The sequence below is a fragment of the Barbus barbus genome (genome assembly GCF_936440315.1).
Source record: "Barbus barbus genome assembly, chromosome: 6".
Lineage (NCBI taxonomy): Eukaryota > Metazoa > Chordata > Actinopteri > Cypriniformes > Cyprinidae > Barbus > Barbus barbus.
In genome coordinates this window covers 6,102,976-6,123,392 of record NC_136734.1, presented here as the reverse complement: position 1 = coordinate 6,123,392, position 20,417 = coordinate 6,102,976, and the positions used below count along the sequence as shown (strand labels likewise).

Genomic DNA, 20,417 nt, shown 5'->3' with positions numbered 1-20,417 from the left:
ATTAGGATTAATTATACGTTTGAATTAATATATGCATATATGTTTTCAAAATACTGGAAATGTCACAATGACATGTTTTTATTATTTTGCACCCTGCAGCTGGTGCTCAGGACTGGATTGAGAATACTTTTAAAATTGGCAAACAGGATGGAAATTTTCAATTATAATTAGAATTTAATGAAGTAGAATTAAAATGAAATAACGTGGAAGACATGACTGATGTAGTGTAGTTTTAATTCATATTATTTCATCTTTTCCATTTCGATGAAGGTATGAGACAAAAGTCTTTTCAATATTAATTTTCTTGCAAGAAAAGGTCTTCAGTCATTCATGCTCCTTCAGAGTGCGACAAACAGGAAAATACATTGACTCAGCATACCTCAATCAAATCAGGATGCTTCTATCTCATCCAATCATAATGCATATTCAAAAAATGTGTCCATTTAATGTATACAACTATATCCCCTAGATGTGTTTTCTAAGTATTCATTCCAATTAATTTCTAAGAAGCTAGGATGTCTAAGAAGCTGAAACAACATTTTGTGTGTGTGTATGTGTGTGTGTGTGTGTGTGTGTGTGTGTGTGTGTGTGTGTGTGTGTGTGTGTGTGTGTGTGTGTGTGCAGACAAGTGTGAGACCAGTCACATTTCCTGTTGGTCTTTTAGCACATCAAAATAACTCAAGCATTCTAATGAAGCAGTTAGACAGTTTAAACAACACTCTTTAGTACAGTAAAGCAAATAATAATAAAATCTCCCTCACATTCAGTATGATGAATCATTATATGATACAACTAATCAGAGATTGAAATAGACATTTGTATTAAATTTATAAATTAACATTTCATTTTCCAGAACTATCCACAATTTGGATACACATTTTTAGCATATATTATTATTATTATTAAAGAAGCTTTTTTAAGTTTGCGTTTTAGTTCACCCTGATGTGTCATGGCTAAAACTTCATAAGGTGCAGCAGGGTAAAGAAAGGCTGAAATAAATCCCAGCACAAGTGACCCAGCGAACACAGAGATCTCACAGCACATCGACTGCTGCCGGCACTTCAGTGAGGTTTGAGAGAAACTTTCTGCAAAAATCTCTATCACGCACTCCTACAACAAGTATATCGACAAGACCATGAGAGGAGGGCAACCATGAATGTTTCATGGAGGAATAAACAGAGTAACGTGTGTTTGGTGTCTATACCATCGACATCTGACTCTACAAGACAGAGCCTCTGTCTATTGTGAACTTTATCACTCCTTAAAGGAATAGTCCACCCAAAAATGAAAATGTGCTAACCCTCAGGTCATCCAAGATCATTTGCTCGCCAATGGATCCTCTGCAGTGAATGGGTGGCGTCAGAATGAGAGTCCAAACAGCTGAGAAAAACGTCACAATAATCCACAAGCAATCCACACTCATAACTTTAAACCATTGCTAAAATACAAGTACATTATCCATGATAACGCTTCCTCCAGTGAAAAAGTCAATCTCCTGTTGTCCTCAAATCCACCCACATATATTTGTTTAGAACTGTTTTGGTTTGTAAACGGTGCTTGATCTGTTCATATTTCTCTCCTGATTCAGACCAGACAACTTTTTCACTGGAGGAAGCATGGATAGAAGACTCATTTGAAGTTAAAAACGTCTTGATGGTTTTGCTTCTTACAGACATGCAGCTTTTGGCTTCACAATACGTTAATTGATGGACTGGAGTGGTGTGGATTACTTGTGGATTATTGTGATGTTTTTATCAGCTGTTTGGCTCTCATGGCACCCATTCACTGCAGAGGATCCATTGGCGAGCAAATGATGGAATGCTACATTTCTCCAAATCTGATGAAGAAACAAACTCATCTACATCTTGGATGGCCTGAGGGTGAGGACATGTTCAGGACATTTTCATTTTTGGGTGAACTATTCCTTTATTGCATGTTGTGCATGCTACATATACATGCTGTCCAGCAAGTATCACCATTTGATCAATCAGATCATATTAATGCATCCTCGAAACAATATATTTTGAATTGAGCAACACTCAGATGGTGAAATCTGTGTCCCGGGATTTCAGAGCAACTACTGTGTGAATCTAGAGAAAGAGCTTCCATCTGGAGTAAATCAGAGGGACGAGCCAAATCCAGACCAGCTCGTGCTGGGAGCAAATCCACTCGTAATCTCACACAATGTCAAAATTCCCACCTGTATCCTTCCTCATCACTAGATCAGAGCAGAGCTGGATCGAAGTCTGAGTAAATGAGAACTACAAACTGCTCCCTGGAGAAGGTGAGTTCATCTAAAACGTCAAATTTTAAAAAAGCCAGACATTTCTAAAAGTCATTTACAAAGAAGAACAGCAATGCTGGAAATGACCTTGTTGCTTTGGACCACCTACTTTACCGTCATTAGTAGATTAGCATCAACATGTGTTCAGAGAGCATGCTATAATAAACACCATCTGTTGCACACCACCAAGAAACTTTTCAAATATAAAAGGAAAATGTGCAAGTCTTCCTCCAAATGCAGAGTTTGAGAAATACTGTGAATTTACCCAGAACTTCTCCACAACTGAGAGTCCTCACCATGAGACCTGCGGCAGTGTTAAAGAGCTCCAGTCTCCTGACGGAGATGGAGAAACTGTGTATGAAACATCAATAATACACGCTTCATAAATCTGACCTGTTTGAAAGGGCAACACAAGAAAAGCCTCTGTTGGGGAAAAAAACACTGTAGCTGAATCAGCCATAAAAAATAAGTACACTTTAGCATACTTTTTAAAAGAGTACTTATCACAGACATCAACTTTTTAAGAATATTTAAGTGCAAACTGAATGCAATACTTTTGGACACTTAATTGCATGTTAATTGCAATTAAATGAAAGTGGGTTACATTTTATTTTAAGGTTTCCTTGTTACAGTGTAATTATACATTTAAACACTGAGTAATATTAATTAACTACATGTACTTACTATATGGTTAGGGCTAATATTAGGGTTTGGCTTAGGGTTACTTGCAGGTAATTATGCATAATTTATTGTTATTATAATAGTAAGTACATGTAACGTGTAACCATGACACCTTAAAATAGTGTTACCTGAACGTTTATAATATTTGTAATTTGTATTAAATGCAATTAGCTGAATTTTGGAGTAATTTGTTTGACCCATTTAAGAGGGACTTAAATACATCTTTATATGTCATTTTATAAATACTTCTATTGTCTTTGAAATATGATTTAAGTGTACTAATGAATGTACTGACAAGTATTTATGATAATGTAATTTCTACAGAAACCTGTATATCATGTATTATTTAAATATATTTGTAATTAGACATTTGTAATGATGAATTTGCAATTTATTAAAATACAGTAATTTTAATATCGAGTAACACATACAATTAAAATTATAACCAAACACCTTACATGTTCTTTAGTATGTAAGTTAACACCTCAAAATAAGTGGACTTAAAGTATGTTTTAGTAATCTTTTAAGTGAAACTTTTATTTTAATAGCATCACCGTGCACTTTTAAAATGTGTACTTAAGTGTGTTTATCTTTAGTTGCCTTTTATTTCAATAATTGAATGTTATATATAAGTACAGTTTTTTAAATAGAATTTCAAGATTTCAAGTACACTACAAGTGCACACTGATTACAATTAAGTGCACTTAGATTTCACATGGAAAAAGCTGAAAAGTAGAAAAAAACATGCCCAGAACTTAAGCTGGTCTAAAACTGAGACTCCAGTCAACAAGATCCACAGTATGAGACCTCAGCAAGACCTGCAGTCCTCGGTGACAGAGATGGAGAAACTGCGTGAGACACCAGCAGCACACACACACACACACACTCACAATTCATAAATCTGACACACATTTCAGCTGGAGTTTTCCAACAGCAAGCTGGACACAGTGACCACATGAGACCCTATAGAAGAGGATTGATGAGACCTGAACTGAACCCCAGTGCAACATGTCATGTGTGGTGCAAACCAAACACCCTGAGTGCTGAGAACCATCCTTACAGTGGAGCATGATGGGAGTGTCAAGCTCTGAAGATTCATGAGCACAGGAAAATATGAGCTAATTACAGCTAAACCCTGCGGCGGAATGTGATGCAATGCACAAAATCACTTCCAACAGGCCACTGACCTGAAACACCCAGCAGAACAGACAGGTCGACAAAAATTACCTGCAATCGAACCTAGGTTGGGTCAGAACAGCATACGACTCATACTGACATTTTTACACAAAAATGCATTAACAATGCCAAAGAACCTGCTTATTTGTGAGGTGATAACTGGACGCCACTGTCTGAATAAAACGGTGCACAACATAATGAGGTCATGTTACACTGACGCAACATACTACCATTGAAAGGTAAAAATGTTTGCATGCAGTAAGCAGTATGCTAGTATTTCATTCAGAACACAAACAGGGACCACAATCAATGAACAACCTGGATATTGATTTGAAAATGACTGTTCAATGGTCCACATCCAGTTTAATGGTGCATGGGCAATTATTACACCATTGTTAGTATAGCAATTATTTTTTATTTCCTTACTTTATTGAGTTAAATGTCTGGATGTTTTATGTGTATTTGTCAAGTATTTGATGGGTTGAATGAATGCATTAAAAATAATGCATTAAGAGTGTCTGAATGCTATTTATATGCATTGAATATAAAGTGATGCAATGCAAATGCATTAAAATATGCATTAAAAATACTAAATTCCTCGAGCGAACGCAAATGCATTGCAAGTATCTCTGTAGTATCTCAATTAAGAATAGAGACCAATAAAACTAATCATAAAAGACAAAGAAGTGTGTGTTCCTCTGACAAGTGCAATTGCTGATAGGAGGCTCATGCTGGCTTCTACTGATCTTCTAACACTTCAGAGAGACCATACCTGTTTCAAAGCATAATTAAGACAGACGTGCAGTTAAACGTGAAGCTTTCAGATCATAATATGTTGACCCGCCTGTCATCTGGACTTTCAGCATCTCAGTGCTCTGCTTGAAGCAACCGGCCAAAGCGAAGCACAGCCACACATTGTTTCTTCATGGCTTTTATTCAATTGATCAGTCGCCGACGTGCCATGTTTGCCTGCAGGGTTTCCACAAGGATTCGCCCCCTGCTGGTCGCAGAGGTTCAGAAAGAGCTTGGCACCACACCGTCCCACTGCTGAGCTAATCAAGGCTCTCGGCGGTCAGTCCAGTGGTGTTTTATGTTCAACACACTCTCTCCGCTGCGCTCGACTCAACACACGCTGTCAAATATGGTGGCCGCTGTCAGCAGGCCGTTAGGGAGGCGACAGCATGCGGCTAATAAAGGACAAACTGTGTGTGTGTGTGTGTGTGCATGTGAAATGCCATGCTGGTACTAAACTGATATAAGAGATAATGGTCAGCATTGGTGGTAGAATTACAAGTAGTGCAAGTTTCGAAATCATACAACTTTTCAAAGTAACTAGTAAAGTAATGTGTAACTTTTAAATTTACAACAAGAATCTGAGTTGCTTTTTCAAGCAAGCAATGCCAGTTACTTTGTTTTCACATTTATTTTACATTTAGGTTTATTAATTTCACTTTTGGTGTGAAAGGGCCTTTATAGCTGCCAAAAACACAACTGTTGGTTTTTTGTTTTGTTTTTTTGTTTTTTTTAAAGCCCAGATGACAAAATGTAGCGCAAAAGTAACATATTGGATTACTTTCTATAAAAAGTAATCAAGTAATTTCTATAAAAAAGTAATGCAATTAGTTATTTTTTATGCAATAATAAAATATTTTAATGCATTACTTTTAAAAGTAACTGGTAATGGTTTTGTATTGTTTGTGGTCTCTTATGTTGTGTTTACTTTGGTTCCCAAGTTTTCTTCCTCTTGTTTAGTTCCTGTTCACTTTGTTCACATAGCTAGATTGTGTATGGTTGCCCATTGGTTTACTGATTAAGTTCACCTGTGTCTTGTTTGGCTCCTCATCAAGCCCTCGGTTTGGTTCTTCTCTCTTGTCTTTGCATGTGTGAAGATTTTACAGTAAAATATTGTATTGGATTTTGGAAGTAAAAGAAAAACAAGACGCAATCATCTGAAAAAAATGTAAACTGATATTTCCAGAATTCTGTGTGGCACTTTACATTTAAAGGTTTTTCATTGAAATAATCTTTCTTATTTTATTTCTTTGTAATACTTTGTAAAAAAAAATGTCTTTGTAACACTTTATTTTAAAGAAACTAAAAAGTTTTACAAACAAAAGCAATCGTGTGAGAGAATGCAAATGTTTTGTGAAGAAATGCAATATTACTAATTAGATTAGATTAGATTAGATTCAACTTTATTGTCATTTATGCAGAGTACAAGTACAGAGCTAATGAAATGCAGTTAGCATCTAACCAGAACTGCATTTCATTAGCTCTGTACTTGTACTCTGCATAAATGACAATAAAGTTGAATCTAATCTAATCTAATCTTCTAATCTACTGTTCATCATATGTCTTTCTAACTACAATCTGTGTATTTTTAATTGTTGTGATTATATTATAAAGCTACAAAATAGATTGTATAGATTCAGTTGGTTGGTATAATATATCAGTTAATAAAAATAAAAAAAGTTTTAATTTAAATTTAAGTTTGATCTGCAAAATCTAAGATATTGCTGACATATCTTTCTATTCTGGCCAGAACAGCTGCCCTTTTTTTACTAGAAATGTACAGTGTATTAACACAAAAACTAAACAAATTGTTTGACACTTTTGTGAAATGTGTTAAATATTACAAATATGTACAATGTTTTAAAGTCTCTTCAGAATAAAGTAAGCAGTGATCGCTTTAGTTTAACAGCACAAGATTTATCTTCAAATGCTCCCAGAATATCCCAGTTTTTCCTAGCCAGGTTTTATCTACTGAATGTGGAGTGTGTCTGCGAAACATCATCAGTGAGTGTGAGATTGACAAACATTAATTAGTCTCACTGGAGGCGAGTTGTCAGACGTCCATGAGCACAAAGAAGCAAATACAAAAGAAAGGCTGTTATTTCCTCTGCTGATCAGAGACCAGTGTCTGTGAGCGTCTGTAGGCTTTCAGAAGAGGAGTAAGAATCACAATTTGTTTGGGTAAATGCCCATATGATTACCAATTATGATCTCCATCACTCTTACTAGCTCAAATGTATCTCCTAGATAGGCGTCACTAGACAATTCTAGGTGGTCTGTGGAAAAGTTCAGTTTAAAAAAGGTCCCACTTAATATTAGATGGCCTTAACTACTGTGTACTTACATTTAATAATTTGGTAAAATGCACTTATTGTGTACAAACATGTTTTTACATTGTACTTATATTTTAAAAAAAAATACCTATATGTAATTACATCTTAATTAATTTATGTAATTACATTTATAATTACACTGTTGACCCATCCCTTACACTTTAACCCACCCTTAAACCTACCCATACTACCAAACCTGTCCCTTACCTTACCCGTATCCCACCTCAACAACAGCAAAAGTGTTTTGCAATACAATATGACCACAATAAGTACATTGTACTTATTTATTGATGCAAGTACATAGTAGTTAAGGTCACTTAATATAAAGTGTGACCAAAAAAAGTTTAAATTTACTGAATTTACAAATAACAACAACAGATTAATTATGTTACTCTATTGACAGATGTAGCTTTGTCTCTTGAGGTTTTAAACATCTAAAAGTACTCTGATCTAAATACAGTAAATGCAGTGTCAACTTGATAATAAATATATGCAAACAAGTATCTGTTTCTGTTAGTTTTCTCAGTATAAATGTATATTAAATACAAATTTATAAACAAATCTCTTCTCTCACCAAAGCTGCATTTCTGTGCTCAAAAATACAGTAAAATCTGTTTCCTATGTGAATATACAGTATATATAAATGTCTTCAGTGTCACATGATCCTTTAATATGCTGATAAAGAAAAATTTCTCATTTATTATCAGTGTTGAAAACATTTGTGTTGCCATGGAAATTGATACATTTTATTTTAAGAATGTTCAAAAGAACAGCATTTATTTAGTAGAGAAATCTTTTGTAACATTGTAAATGTCTTTACTGTCACTGTCACTGGCCTCTATTAAAAATTAACAAACTTATTTTAAAAAACACACACATTGCACCATTCAATAAAGCCTTTGAATGGTACAATGTGTATTTCTAATAATGGTTAATTGGTGCTCTGTGTGACTCACACATAAATCATGATTGTGACTCTGTGTTGTGAGGTGCATTTTCACTGCAAACGGCTTTATTTTGATTTCCGCGTCTCGTGTTGGCATCCGCTGACGCGCCTTCTATATTTAATATGGAAACTGCGTGCTGAAGGAAACAATCCAGTCATGTTAATAATTTGCAGCAATCCTCAATGGTGTTTACAGAAACGCAGACCTCCCATAATCCATCGGTGTCCACCTCACTCTGTTTGGGTCAAACAATGTCCACCGCGGTGCCTGATCACTCGCCCCTGCTATTTTTGTTCCTGTACTTTCAAGATACAATTGTTTTCCTTTTGCTCATTTTTTTTTTCTCAAGAGCACTTTTTTCAGGGCTGTGCTGATGCATAACAGCTTCCCGTTATTCTTCGGCTCTGCTCTCGACCAGGGTCGGCTCCAGGATCCCAGACTCGGCTCTCAGCCAGCGTGACAGGGGCGCTGCCAGACAGTGACATCAATGAAGCCTGAAGCTCCGCCCACTGCAGCTCAACCCGCTTAACTCCGCCCCCTGTTTCTGTGTGTGTGTGAGCTTTAAAGGGATAGTTAATGGGATACAAAAATGACAATTCTGTCAAACTTTACTAAGAAACTGTATGGGTTTGAAAGAACATTAGGGAGAGTAAATGATTCCTGGCCTATAAACTGAGCACTATAATATCAGTGACACAATTTTAAACTGTGTTTGTTTTAATGAAACGCATCTGCCTATAAGAAGAGGACCAGAGAGGAACCAGGCATAAGGAGAAGCTGATATGCGAAAAAGATGTACACTTTAGCATGGTTTTAAAAAGAGTTCTTGTTATGGAAATAATAAACTTTAAACGAATATACTTAAGTGTGAAATGAAAGTAATCTTTTCAGACACTTAATTGCAATTAAATAAAAATGTATTATAGTTTACTTACTAAATGCAATTAGCTGAACCAAACAGAACTTAAGTACATTTGTATAAGTTATTTCATAATTATTTCTATTGTCTTACTTGTATTTCTATTGTCATACTTCTATTGAAGTATGGTTATTCAATATTACACTTAAGTTAAAACATTTTAAATGTACTAAATTGCAATTTCAAGTAACTGCAAATATTTTTAAATACATGACATATAAGTTTCAGTAGAAATGACATTAAAGTATATTTTAGTTTATCATAAATGCCTGTCAGTACATTATAATCAAGTACTTTACATGTTCTTCAGTATGTAAGTGTCAGGATCTTGGACCTGTTTTTGTTGTGTTTTGCTCCCCATGTGTTCTGTGACCCAGTTTCTCCCTCATGTTAATTGTTAATTTGATCCCAGGTGTGTCTCCTTAGGTCCCTCGTTATCCTGTGTTTATAAGCCCCAGTCCTTTCAGTTAGTTTTGTCGGTCGTTGAATTGTCTTCCCTGTCCGTGATGTGTTTCCTGTGCCTCCCATGCTCCTAGTTGGATTAAAGATTCTCGTGTTTGTGAATTGCTCGTCTCCTGGTCTCCGTGTCTCCGTACTCCCGGGCAGAGTTGTAACAGAACGACCGACCTCATACCGAAGACGAGTTCACCGCTCAGGATGCTTGAGCTTGTGCCCGTCGTTTGCGGGGGTTCACGCCGCCGTTCGCGGCTCGCCCCTGCCCGTTCTGCGTGGGCTGTTGGGCTGCCTGTCGCGGCTTACCCAGGCCACCCGTTTTGGGGAGAACGGGTCGCCATTCGCCGCTCGCCCTTACCCACCGCCCAAAAGAAATTCGTCCCGCCTGAGACGGCGATGAATGTTCCGCCCGCGGCGAGGAGGATTCCGCCGCAAGGGGCGATGAACGTTGCGCCGTCCGCGCTGAAGAGGATCCCGCCGCCTATAACGGTTCACCCCGAACCACCGAGGAAGGAAAGACAGGTGCCAGTAGGGATTTTGATTGAGTTTGAGGGCATGTCAGTCCCTCCAGTGCCAGCTCCTCGCCAGTGCCATCCAGTGCCAGCTCCTCGCCAGTGCCATCCAGTGCCTGCTCCTCGTCTGTGCCCTCCTATCCCTGCACCTCGCAAGAGGGTCCCGTCCAGCCCTCCTGAGTTCCCGCTGGTTCCGCCCAGCCGTCCTGAAGTCCCGCTGGTTCCGCCCAGCCGTCCTGAAGTCCCGCTGGTTCCGCCCAGCCGTCCTGAAGTCCCGCTGGTTCCGCCCAGCCGTCCTGAAGTCCCGCTGGCTCCACCCAGCCGTCCTGAAGTCCCGCTGGTTCCGCCCAGGCCTCCTGAGTTCCCGCTGGTCCCGCCCAGCTCTCCTGAGTTCCCGCTGGTCCCGCCCAGCTCTCCTGCGTCTCCACTGGTCCCGTCCAGCTCAGCTCTTCCCGAGCGCCCCCAAGTGTCCGCGCTTCCAGAGCGCCCTCCAGTGCCGGCTCCACGCACGTGCCCTCCAGTGCCGGCTCCACGCACGTGCCCTCCAGTGCCGGCTCCACGCACGTGCCCTCCAGTGCCTGCTCCTCGAAGATCCCCACCCTCCCACCCACTCCTGCCTCCTCCACCGCTGTCGTCTGGCAGCCCCCCCGCTCGCCCTCAGCCCTCTATCGGTACGGTGCGAGCCCCGTGGGTCTGCCATCCTCCAGCGTTGCCGGGGCTGGAGTATCCCTTACCTCCACCTCCAGCCTCCGAGGCCCGGACTCTGCCTCGGTCCGTAGACCCAGTGGCTCCACCTCGGCTCCTAGCTCCCTCGCCTCCACCGTCACTCCTCGATCCACCAGCTCCACCGGGCTCCCTCGTCCCTCCGGCTCCGCCTTGGTCGGGCGTCGACCCGCCATCGCCTCTGGACTCCTCTCCTCTGGCTGCGCCTCGTCGCTCCGTCCCACCGGCTCCGTTGGGCTCCTTCCTCCCTCCAGCTCCACCTTGGTCCTCAGTCGCTCCGGCTCCGCCGCGGATCTCCGGGTCTCCGCCTCCACCTCGGTCACCAGAGCCCTCGGCTCCACCCTGTCCCCCCGGATCCTCGGCATCACCCTGGCTCGTTGGCTCTCCGTCTCCGCCTCGGGCTCCTCCACCACCTGCTCCGCCGCCGTTGGTCGGCCCCCTGGAGTCGGCGGCCATCCCTCCTCCATGGCTCCTCCCTCCGTCGGCTCCACCTTGGGCCATTTTCACGGCTGTGGTCTGGGTCCAGCTGAGCGCCTCCTGCTCCGGGTCCCTCCTGTCTCTTCCCTGGCTCCTCCCTCCTTCGTCACCGCCTTGGCCTCTGTCTGCCGGCCCCCTCCCGGGTATCCGTCCTCCTCCTGAACCGCCTCCCAAGTTCCCACCCGCCCCTCCCCTTTGGATGTTTCCTTGGTGCGAGGACGCACCTTCCGGGAGGGGGGCGATATGTCAGGATCTTGGACCTGTTTTTGTTGTGTTTTGCTCCCCATGTGTTCTGTGACCCAGTTTCTCCCTCATGTTAATTGTTAATTTGATCCCAGGTGTGTCTCCTTAGGTCCCTCGTTATCCTGTGTTTATAAGCCCCAGTCCTTTCAGTTAGTTTTGTCGGTCGTTGAATTGTCTTCCCTGTCCGTGATGTGTTTCCTGTGCCTCCCATGCTCCTAGTTGGATTAAAGATTCTCGTGTTTGTGAATTCCTCGTCTCCTGGTCTCCGTGTCTCCGTACTCCCGGGCAGAGTTGTAACAGTAAGTCAACACATCAAAATAAGTGTACTTATTTGAAGCAGGACAAAATATTAATAAAACAATTATTTAAAATGTACTTAAATTGACAAAATTCCAAAGTGCACTTTTTAAAGGAATTTATGTATTTATTTTTTAAAAGTTGTGAAAAAAAGATTATTGGAGTGTGTTTTACAATAAAATGAGAATAAAAACTGTTAATAAAATAAATATTTTTTTTCCATTTTTCAGTGCGTTACTTTGTTGCTTTGTCACTTTTTTTGTTTAATTTTCTGAAATGGTTTAATTGTTGTTAATTGTTTAATTTTGTGAAAATGGATTCTGTACCAACATACTACTTGTAAAAAGTTTGGAAACATTATGATTTTTAAATGTTTTTGAAAGGAGTCTCTTCTGATCACCAAGGTTGCATTTTTTAGTCATAAATACAGTATTAAAAAAAAAGTTAAATATTATTACAATTTAAAATAGCGATGCTCTATGACTACAAGTTAAAATGTATTTTATTATTTATTTTTGTGTTTATTGTATCAGCATCATTACTTCAGCCTTCAGTGTCACATGATACTTCAGAAATCCAAACTTTTGACAAGTACTGTATGAGCACAGTTTTAATATATAAATATATACTTTTAGAATCTGAAGTACACTAAGTACAAGGTTTGGCCTACTTTATCTAAAAAACCTGTTTCAGTCAGTTTTAGCTTTCTGGTTTGCAGATCCATTATCAGTTGGTTTGTAATGCAGTATATCTGAACCAAGCATTTTCTTTAATAAAACGGCCTGCTTTCATCACTGAAAACACAAAAGCGACGCACACTCTTTCTGCACTCTGGACCAGCTTTCTGCGAAATTCCTCAAGAGGAAAAATAATGGACCCATTCACTCATCCAGCACAGATGAAGAAACATCTACGTCTCCAGTGTAATCATCCTAAAATCACTCTCAGCATACTCACGCTGTGAAGCATTTACTCTCAAGCTGCCAGATGCTGATAATTAATCATGTAATCGACACGAGTGGCTTTAAAGAGTAAACAAGCACAAAAAACCTGACGCTGACGCACAAACCCGCTCTGCTTCGGCCGGGACGGGTGAGTGTCGCGTCATCACTAATGGTCTGAGTTGGTCTTTCTCAACTACATGTGGAGAAACCAGACGGACCTCCAGCTGACTGATGCGTTTCTGCTCAAATCAGACGGATCGACTGTAACATGGGAAATCCCAGAGAGCCAGTCATCTGGTACTCATTGTGCTGGTGGACTTGAGCAAACTATGATTAAACTATGACTTTACAGTCTTTTGGTGTTTCAACAAAGCTTCTCGATCACCAATAAGACTATCTTGGTAAGCCAACAACTCAAAGATCTTCACAAGAACAACAAAAAAAGTGTGGTTTAACGTGAAAAAAAAATTGTGACAGAAATATATTATTATTGTACAAAAGACTGTATTGTTATACAGTTGTAATAACAAATATATAAATAATTTGTAAAAAAAAAATATGTATGTTTTATTTTTAAAGGTTACCTTCTGTTGTACACCACTTTGTCTACCAAAAAAAAATAAAAGGAACTGTTTAATTTTCTTTATTACATTTTTAAAAGTTCATTTGAAATGTCAATGTTTTATGCCTTCATTTAATCACAATTTGTATTAAATCATAAATTCAGAAAAATAAAAGGCAGCACTTTAAAAAAAAAAAAAAAAAAAAAAACATTTCATAATGTCCTATTCATGTCAAAATTAATAAACTATTAAATTTCTAAAGTTCAAATAATTAAAGTGTAATTAAACTATTAAATTAGAATTTAAATTAGAATGTATTTAAACTATTAAACTATTCTTAAATTGCTGTTAAACTTGCTGGATAACTTTCATTATTTCAATTATTAGACATGCTTTTTGATTTCTACAATTTAAATTAACAATTGAATTAGAATCCACACATATAAGCAATCCAAAAAAATTTAATTGGGAAAAAATTATGATTTTTTTTTAAATAAAATGGATTTCATAAGGCCCTAAAATGTCATTAAAACGTAGTTAAACTTTCAATACATTCTTATATATAAAGTGTTTAATTAATTAGACATGCTTTTTGAATCAAAACATTTATATAGGCGAGGAAAATTTGGAATAAAAATAACTTGGGAAAAGATAAAACAGATTAAATAGGGCCCTGACAAATAATTTTTTGTTAAACTTTTAATAAATGGTTTAATTAATTAAACATGCTTTTTGATTACTCCAATTTTTTATTCCACAAAAATGGAATCCTGAAGAAGTAAAATCAAAATTAAACATTTCATAGAACCAAAGCACACGTTGATGAAGTTGCACAACACTGCTCATGCTGACTTACAGGTGAGGACACCAGCTTGAGGATGTGGACTTCTTTCCCATCCTGGCTGGTGAAGTCCGTCCAGCATCCCAGAGACATTTCCTGCAGGACGATCCAATCATTTTTGTTTCCGGGAATATCCTTCAGCTCACAGATCTCACTGGAATCTAGAATAAAGAATAAAGCCAGTGAGTTATTGAATCATTTATGTTCTTCATCTGCAGCCCTGGAGAATAATAATATCCTGCCAGCAGCTCATAAATCATCTCCAGAATAAAGCATGTCCTTCCTCTGGAAGACACGGGTCAGGTGTCACTTCCTGAGCAGCAAAACTGAATCAGGCCCAATCAGGCTCATGTTAGCAGCAGACAGTCCTGAAGCATCAGAGCCGTCTCCTGATCTCAGATCAGCAGTAATATCATGGGTTGTAAACCAGAGACACAATAGGATGCTGAAACACAGATATTGTCTTGTTTTGCTCTATTGAAGTCATGGCTTTCACCATTTAACAGAACGATGACAAACGGTAAATCTGAATATTTTGATTCAGATTCCACCTCATGACTCCAGTAAATGCTTGTGTTCTTGTTGTTCTCTGAAGCTTAAAATACTTCGATAAAGTTTCAAGTAGATTTAAAGTAATAATCAGAACTGTTTCTTCAGAATGATTTCTAGAGATCATGTGACACTGGAGTGATAATGCTGAAAATTCAGCTTTGATCACAGCAATAAATTACATTTTAACTAGTGCTGGGCAACAATTAATCGCAAAAGTTTTTGTGTACATAATATATGTGCGTGTACTGTGTATATTTATTATGTATATACACACATGCATGTATATATTCAAGAAAAATGTTATGTTTGTATATTAAATATATTTATATATCAAATAAATTATATGAATATAAGTAAATACATGTAAATATTTTCTAAATATATATACTGTATATGTGTGCCTTTATTTATACATGATAAATATACACAGTACACACATATATTATGTTCACAAAAACGTTTATTTTGGATGCGATTAATCGCGATTAATCGTTGCCCAGCACTAATTTTAACATATATTCACATAGAAAAAAGATATTTTAAATTGTAATAATATTTCACAATTTTTACTGTATTTTTGATCAAATAAGTGCAGCATTGGAGAGCAAAAGAGACAATGCTGCAAAAACATTTTTTTTTTTTTTTTTAAATCTAACCAACCCCAAACATTTGAATCATCTGTAGCTAGTGTTCCAGGTGAACAAAACACTGCAGACACTCTGCAGACACTTTCAGCTCGTTCACAAAGTACAGAGTGGGAGGAAATACAGGAAGCTACAACAACTATAAGGACAACAGGAAATGTCATGTTTAGACGTCAAGCTGATGGTGACGGCAGTCCAGGCTTTGTCTTAGCAAGTCGAGACTTATCAAGGATGTATGCACAGTTTGAATGGAGAAACACTGTAAATACACTACATATTCTTAATGACCATCTTTGTCTTGACTTATGGCAAACATATCTAAACATATTCGAAACAAACACATGAACCAGCTAACTGCACACGATTGATTTGACCTTAGAATGTATTTGTATATATGTGTATTGTATACACTGCTGCTTGTTTTATGACTTACCATCTTATTACCATCCTTCTATTACTGAACACTTAGAAAGACACGCAAAAATGAAAAATTTGTCATCATTTACTCACCCCGATGCCATTCCAAACCTGTATGAGTTTCTTTCTTCTGTCAAACACAAAAGAAGATGTTCTGAAGAATGTTGGTAACCAAATAGCTGACGGTAGCCATTGACTCCCATAGTATTTTTATCCCATACTATGAAAGTCAATGGCTACCGACAACTGATTGCTTATCATCTTCATTAACATTGATCAAAATATCTTCTTTTGTGCTCAACACAAGAAAGAAACTCATACAAGTTTGAAACATTTTTGGGTGAACTATCCCTTTAATTTATGCCATAAAAAATCACATACCTATCAAAGAATACTAGTTTTCAGCAGAGAAATCCAACCACATCAAACTGCTAATGAAACACACACATTTCTCCTCATATATCTTCGTTATATTGTTCTGATGGGATGTCAGAAAGAGCGCCAGTGCTGACGTTCATAATGATGAGCAGCAGATGAATTATTTCTCCCAGCAGCGTTACATACATCAGTCAGACTCATGGGACGTAAACGCTGACCCGCAGAGATGACCCGGAAATGCCAAAGCTTTCCTTAAGCACTTCTGTGTTAAATGAGCTATAAGCCGCAGCTTAATCTCATTTCATCTATGGCTCTTTCCCATGCAACCAAATGTTTAAGTCTGCGGACATCCAATCGGGCCTATTACTCTGAGCCAAGACACAAATAATGCCCCGCCATCCATCACAGCGCCTTCACGGCAGCTTGTTTATTATTTTCCCTGCCCTTGTATGTGCGAGGGAATTTTACATTTTGACCCCCGGGCCTTCATCTGAAGCAACAAACACAAGTGTGTGTCTCAAACGACTGGGCGAATATCAGAGCGGTTCACAGAGGAATCGCTTCAGACTGAAAAACACAAGCAACAGTAAGGCACCAACAGATGAGTTTCATTTCCAGCATTATGAGCGGAGAGAAGGTCACACGGCGCTCAAACACGCTCGTGGGTTTCCAATGAAGGCTTCAGGTTTTCAATTTTTGGGAAAACGCTTCAAATCAATCTAAGTATCTGTCAGGGCACTGGTCCAGACATCAGTGAAAAGCACCATCATACTGAGAACCCACAATCATTTATTTCCTCAAGTCAGGTGAAGATGGGAAATTGCTGGCCACGGGATACAATGCCGATACTGGGTCATATGAACAAAAATAATAGCTCAGTGTGTGTTCTGTATCACAAAATATCAATATTTATCACAGTTTTCATTTCTTACTGTTAATAGGGATGGAAATGTATGCCCACGTTTGTTAGATCTTGAGAATGAATGTAAACATAACTCGAATAAACTCCATAGAATAAGCATCACCGAATCACTATTTTCTTGTTTATCACTGTAAAGCTACTTTGAAACAATCATCAAAAAGGCTGTCTAATCAAATGAATTCATAAAACTTGTACAATTTAATTAATCTTTAAAATATAATAAAAATAAAACATAATTACTTTGCATATTTCTGTTAAATAAGATGTTGCACAACAGAACTTAAATAATGTATAAATTAAAGCATCAATAAAAATATATTGGTTGTATGATATTCCTTAAAATAGTAATAATGGATGTATTATTTTATATAGTAAATTGTATTATCATTATTATTATTATTATTATTTCAGTAATATATTTCTGTGACATTTTTTAGTTTAACTGAACTTTTATTTTGGTGAGTTATAGTGAAGAACTTTGAATTTCTGTTAAACTTAATTTTTATGGACATACAACTGATTTTCTATCGGGATACACCGATACCGATATTGGTATTGATATCAGGCCCAAAACTGCACTCCTGCAGGCTTACTTGTACTCATTAAAATGCTCTGATACCAAAAGCTGATAACACACAGCATGTGAACAATGCTGTGTCCAGACAAAGATACACCGACAACAGAACAATTAGAGCAATAAAATGAACAGTGAAAGTAACAAAAGCTTGTATGTGTAGCAGTAGGCACTCGCCCCGCCTATTAACGCTCGGCTGGATGGTGATTTAGTGTTCGTTATGAGGACTATAAATGTGGTTGGTGTACGTTACCTGTGAGGGCATTACACGTGACGTCATGTCATTGTTGTTCCGGCGCGGTGTGCCAGAGCTAGAGAGGTAAGAGCTGCCGGTTAGCGACTCTGTTGCAAATGATTCCTGTGGCACCGGGTGATATGGACTTCTTTTGTTGTAGTGGACAGGGGAACTAATCGGCGTACACTTGGCGGCGCTCGCTGTTGCGTGAACTTCCGGAAAAGCAGATGAGTTTCATGGTTCTTTAATGACGGGCTGTTCAGGTATGTTTTCAACCTTTTATAGTTAATGCCTCAGTCCGACTCAAGTCCGCTTGGTGAGTTTTCTTTTTGTTTTAATCCAGGTGTGTTTCATATGCCTGTTTAAGGTTATGGTGGGTTGTTTCGTCATCATTGTCGTCCACTGGACGCTTTAATCAGAAGTCCGGTTCAACATAAACTGCTGAGCGACTACGAAATTACTACGCGCTGCTGTTTGGCTTGATTTCACGAATATATGGCTGTTGAGCGACCCCAATTACCACGTGCTGCGCTGCTGTGTAGCCTTACTGACTAGCGTCACTGCGACATCTCTGACTTTAACGGCACCATTAATGTTAATTCTTCTGTCATTCTATGAGAACTGGTGTGGATGTTTTCATTGCCGGGATTTGATATTGGGTACTCAGAATATAAGGAGCTGTATTTAAAGTGGCTTTTGATGCTCATTATTCTTAGTCATCACTGTTTATTGTTTTGATTTAAGTTTTCTTTTTGTTTTTGGTTTATTTATTATTATTATTATTATTATTATTATTATTATGTGACTGTTTGTTTTGCTTAATTCTGTCTTTTTTGGCTCAAGTGCGGTCTGTGTGGCCCGGTACGAGGTAAACAACCACCTGGTCTGTATTTTCTTGATGCTGTCTAGAATACCCGGTTATCCAATTGTTCTCATAAGAGTACCCTGGATTTAAGTGGTGAATGTGTACTATTCAACAATGTTGTGAGGTGACGATCATCTGGAATGTATCTTTCTGGGATGAGAGCGCGTATCATATTGGTTTGAGATGAACATTGTGCATTTGGGTCAAATAATTGTTTTTGTGTATTTCTTGTTTCCTTTTTTTGTTTTTTTTATTTTTGTAGTGTATGAGTCTGTGTGTTCTTTATTGTAGGCCTGGGCGGCAAGGAAACTAAGGGCGGCAGCCCTCCTCATCTTGGTGGTGGTATTTTGGAGTGATTGCTGTGCCACTTGGAGGTGTTTGACGGAGTGCAGTGTGAGTGCACGTGTGTTTGTGGTTTTCTTTGTTTCTTTTCTTTTAGGAGAATAGGGAGGCCCCTTAGGTGGAGTAATACGGCTGCCGTTCCCAATTTCCGTTGCCAGGATTGTCCAATTTTGAACATCCTTTTTCTGATGACTTTTCTTGTTGGTATCATTTTAATCAATAAAGTGATTTTATTGTTTGTATTCTTCACCCATGTCTCATGCCTGACTCCAACCAATATGAGCCTGTGAGCCTTGTGTGCTCCTAATTTGCTTAGGGCGATTCCCTGGTAATAAGCCCCCAGGGTGGCGTAGTTGGTTTATTTATTTGGTGTCCCTGTTCCTGAGCCCGAACGCCACATATGGTACATTTTAAAGAGCATAATTAAGTGTGAAAATAACAGACAGAAATAAATGAAGCCAGCTAACATGATAAATTTTTTTTGGGGGGGGGGGGGGTTCTGTACCCAATATTTTAAAAATTGCAAATGCAATGAAGGTACAAGTATCGGTATCGGCAAGTACCAAAAATACAAGTATGAGCTTATCATCAATATTGTGAACTTATTTTTTTATTTATCAATACTGATTTATCGCCCTACTAATAAAACAAGATTGATGTATATTTATAGATTGTGTGTATTTATTTATTACAAGTGGTTCCCTTTCCCTGCATTATTACAGGAAAATTAATGATGAAATACCAAAGAGCAATAAAATGAACAGTGAAAGTAACAAAAGCTTGTACAGTACATTTTAATGCGTATAATTAAGTGTGAAAATAACAGAAGGAAATAAGTGTTTGCTAAATGAAGCCAGCACGATTCATATTTTATTTCTGCACCCAACTGGTTTCTGTACACAATATTTAAAAAATTACAAATTCAATGAAAGTACAGGTTTCGGTATTAACAAGTACCAAAAATAAAAGTATCAGACTAGTTCAGGAAAAAAAGTGGCAACCCTATCGAAAAATACTCAAAAGTTTATCATCAATATTGTAAACTTTTTCTTTTTTTTTCTTCCATTTATCCCTATTGATTTATCACCCTACTAGTAAAACATATCATAATCTAAAGAGATGTCTGGGAAATTCCCATATGGTAATACCAACTTCTCTGACTGGCGGGTCTCAAACTTCTGGGGTCATTAAAGGAGCTATTGGTTCAAAAATAATGAGAAGCCCTGCTATTAGTAATTTGTTGACTTGATGATGGCGGATTTCAAATGTACTTCTGTGGGATTGATTTTGTCTGTTCATATAC

The 20,417-nt window shown here is 38.3% G+C and overlaps 1 protein-coding gene across 5 annotated transcripts in view; it reads right to left on the bottom strand.

The window, feature by feature from the left end:
- LOC306871048 (endoglin-like) overlaps nucleotides 1–20,417 on the bottom strand; it is a 47,310-nt gene that overhangs the window by 16,335 nt on the left and 10,558 nt on the right. For all 5 annotated transcript variants that reach the window (XR_013784305.1, XM_079418720.1, XM_079418722.1 and 2 more), the window contains exon 3: nucleotides 14,201–14,346. Coding sequence is in view for 4 of the 5 variants with exons in the window: in XM_079418720.1 (XP_079274846.1) it covers nucleotides 14,201–14,346 (146 nt within the window). In the remaining variant the exon portion in view is untranslated. The remainder of the gene's footprint in view (nucleotides 1–14,200; nucleotides 14,347–20,417) is intronic.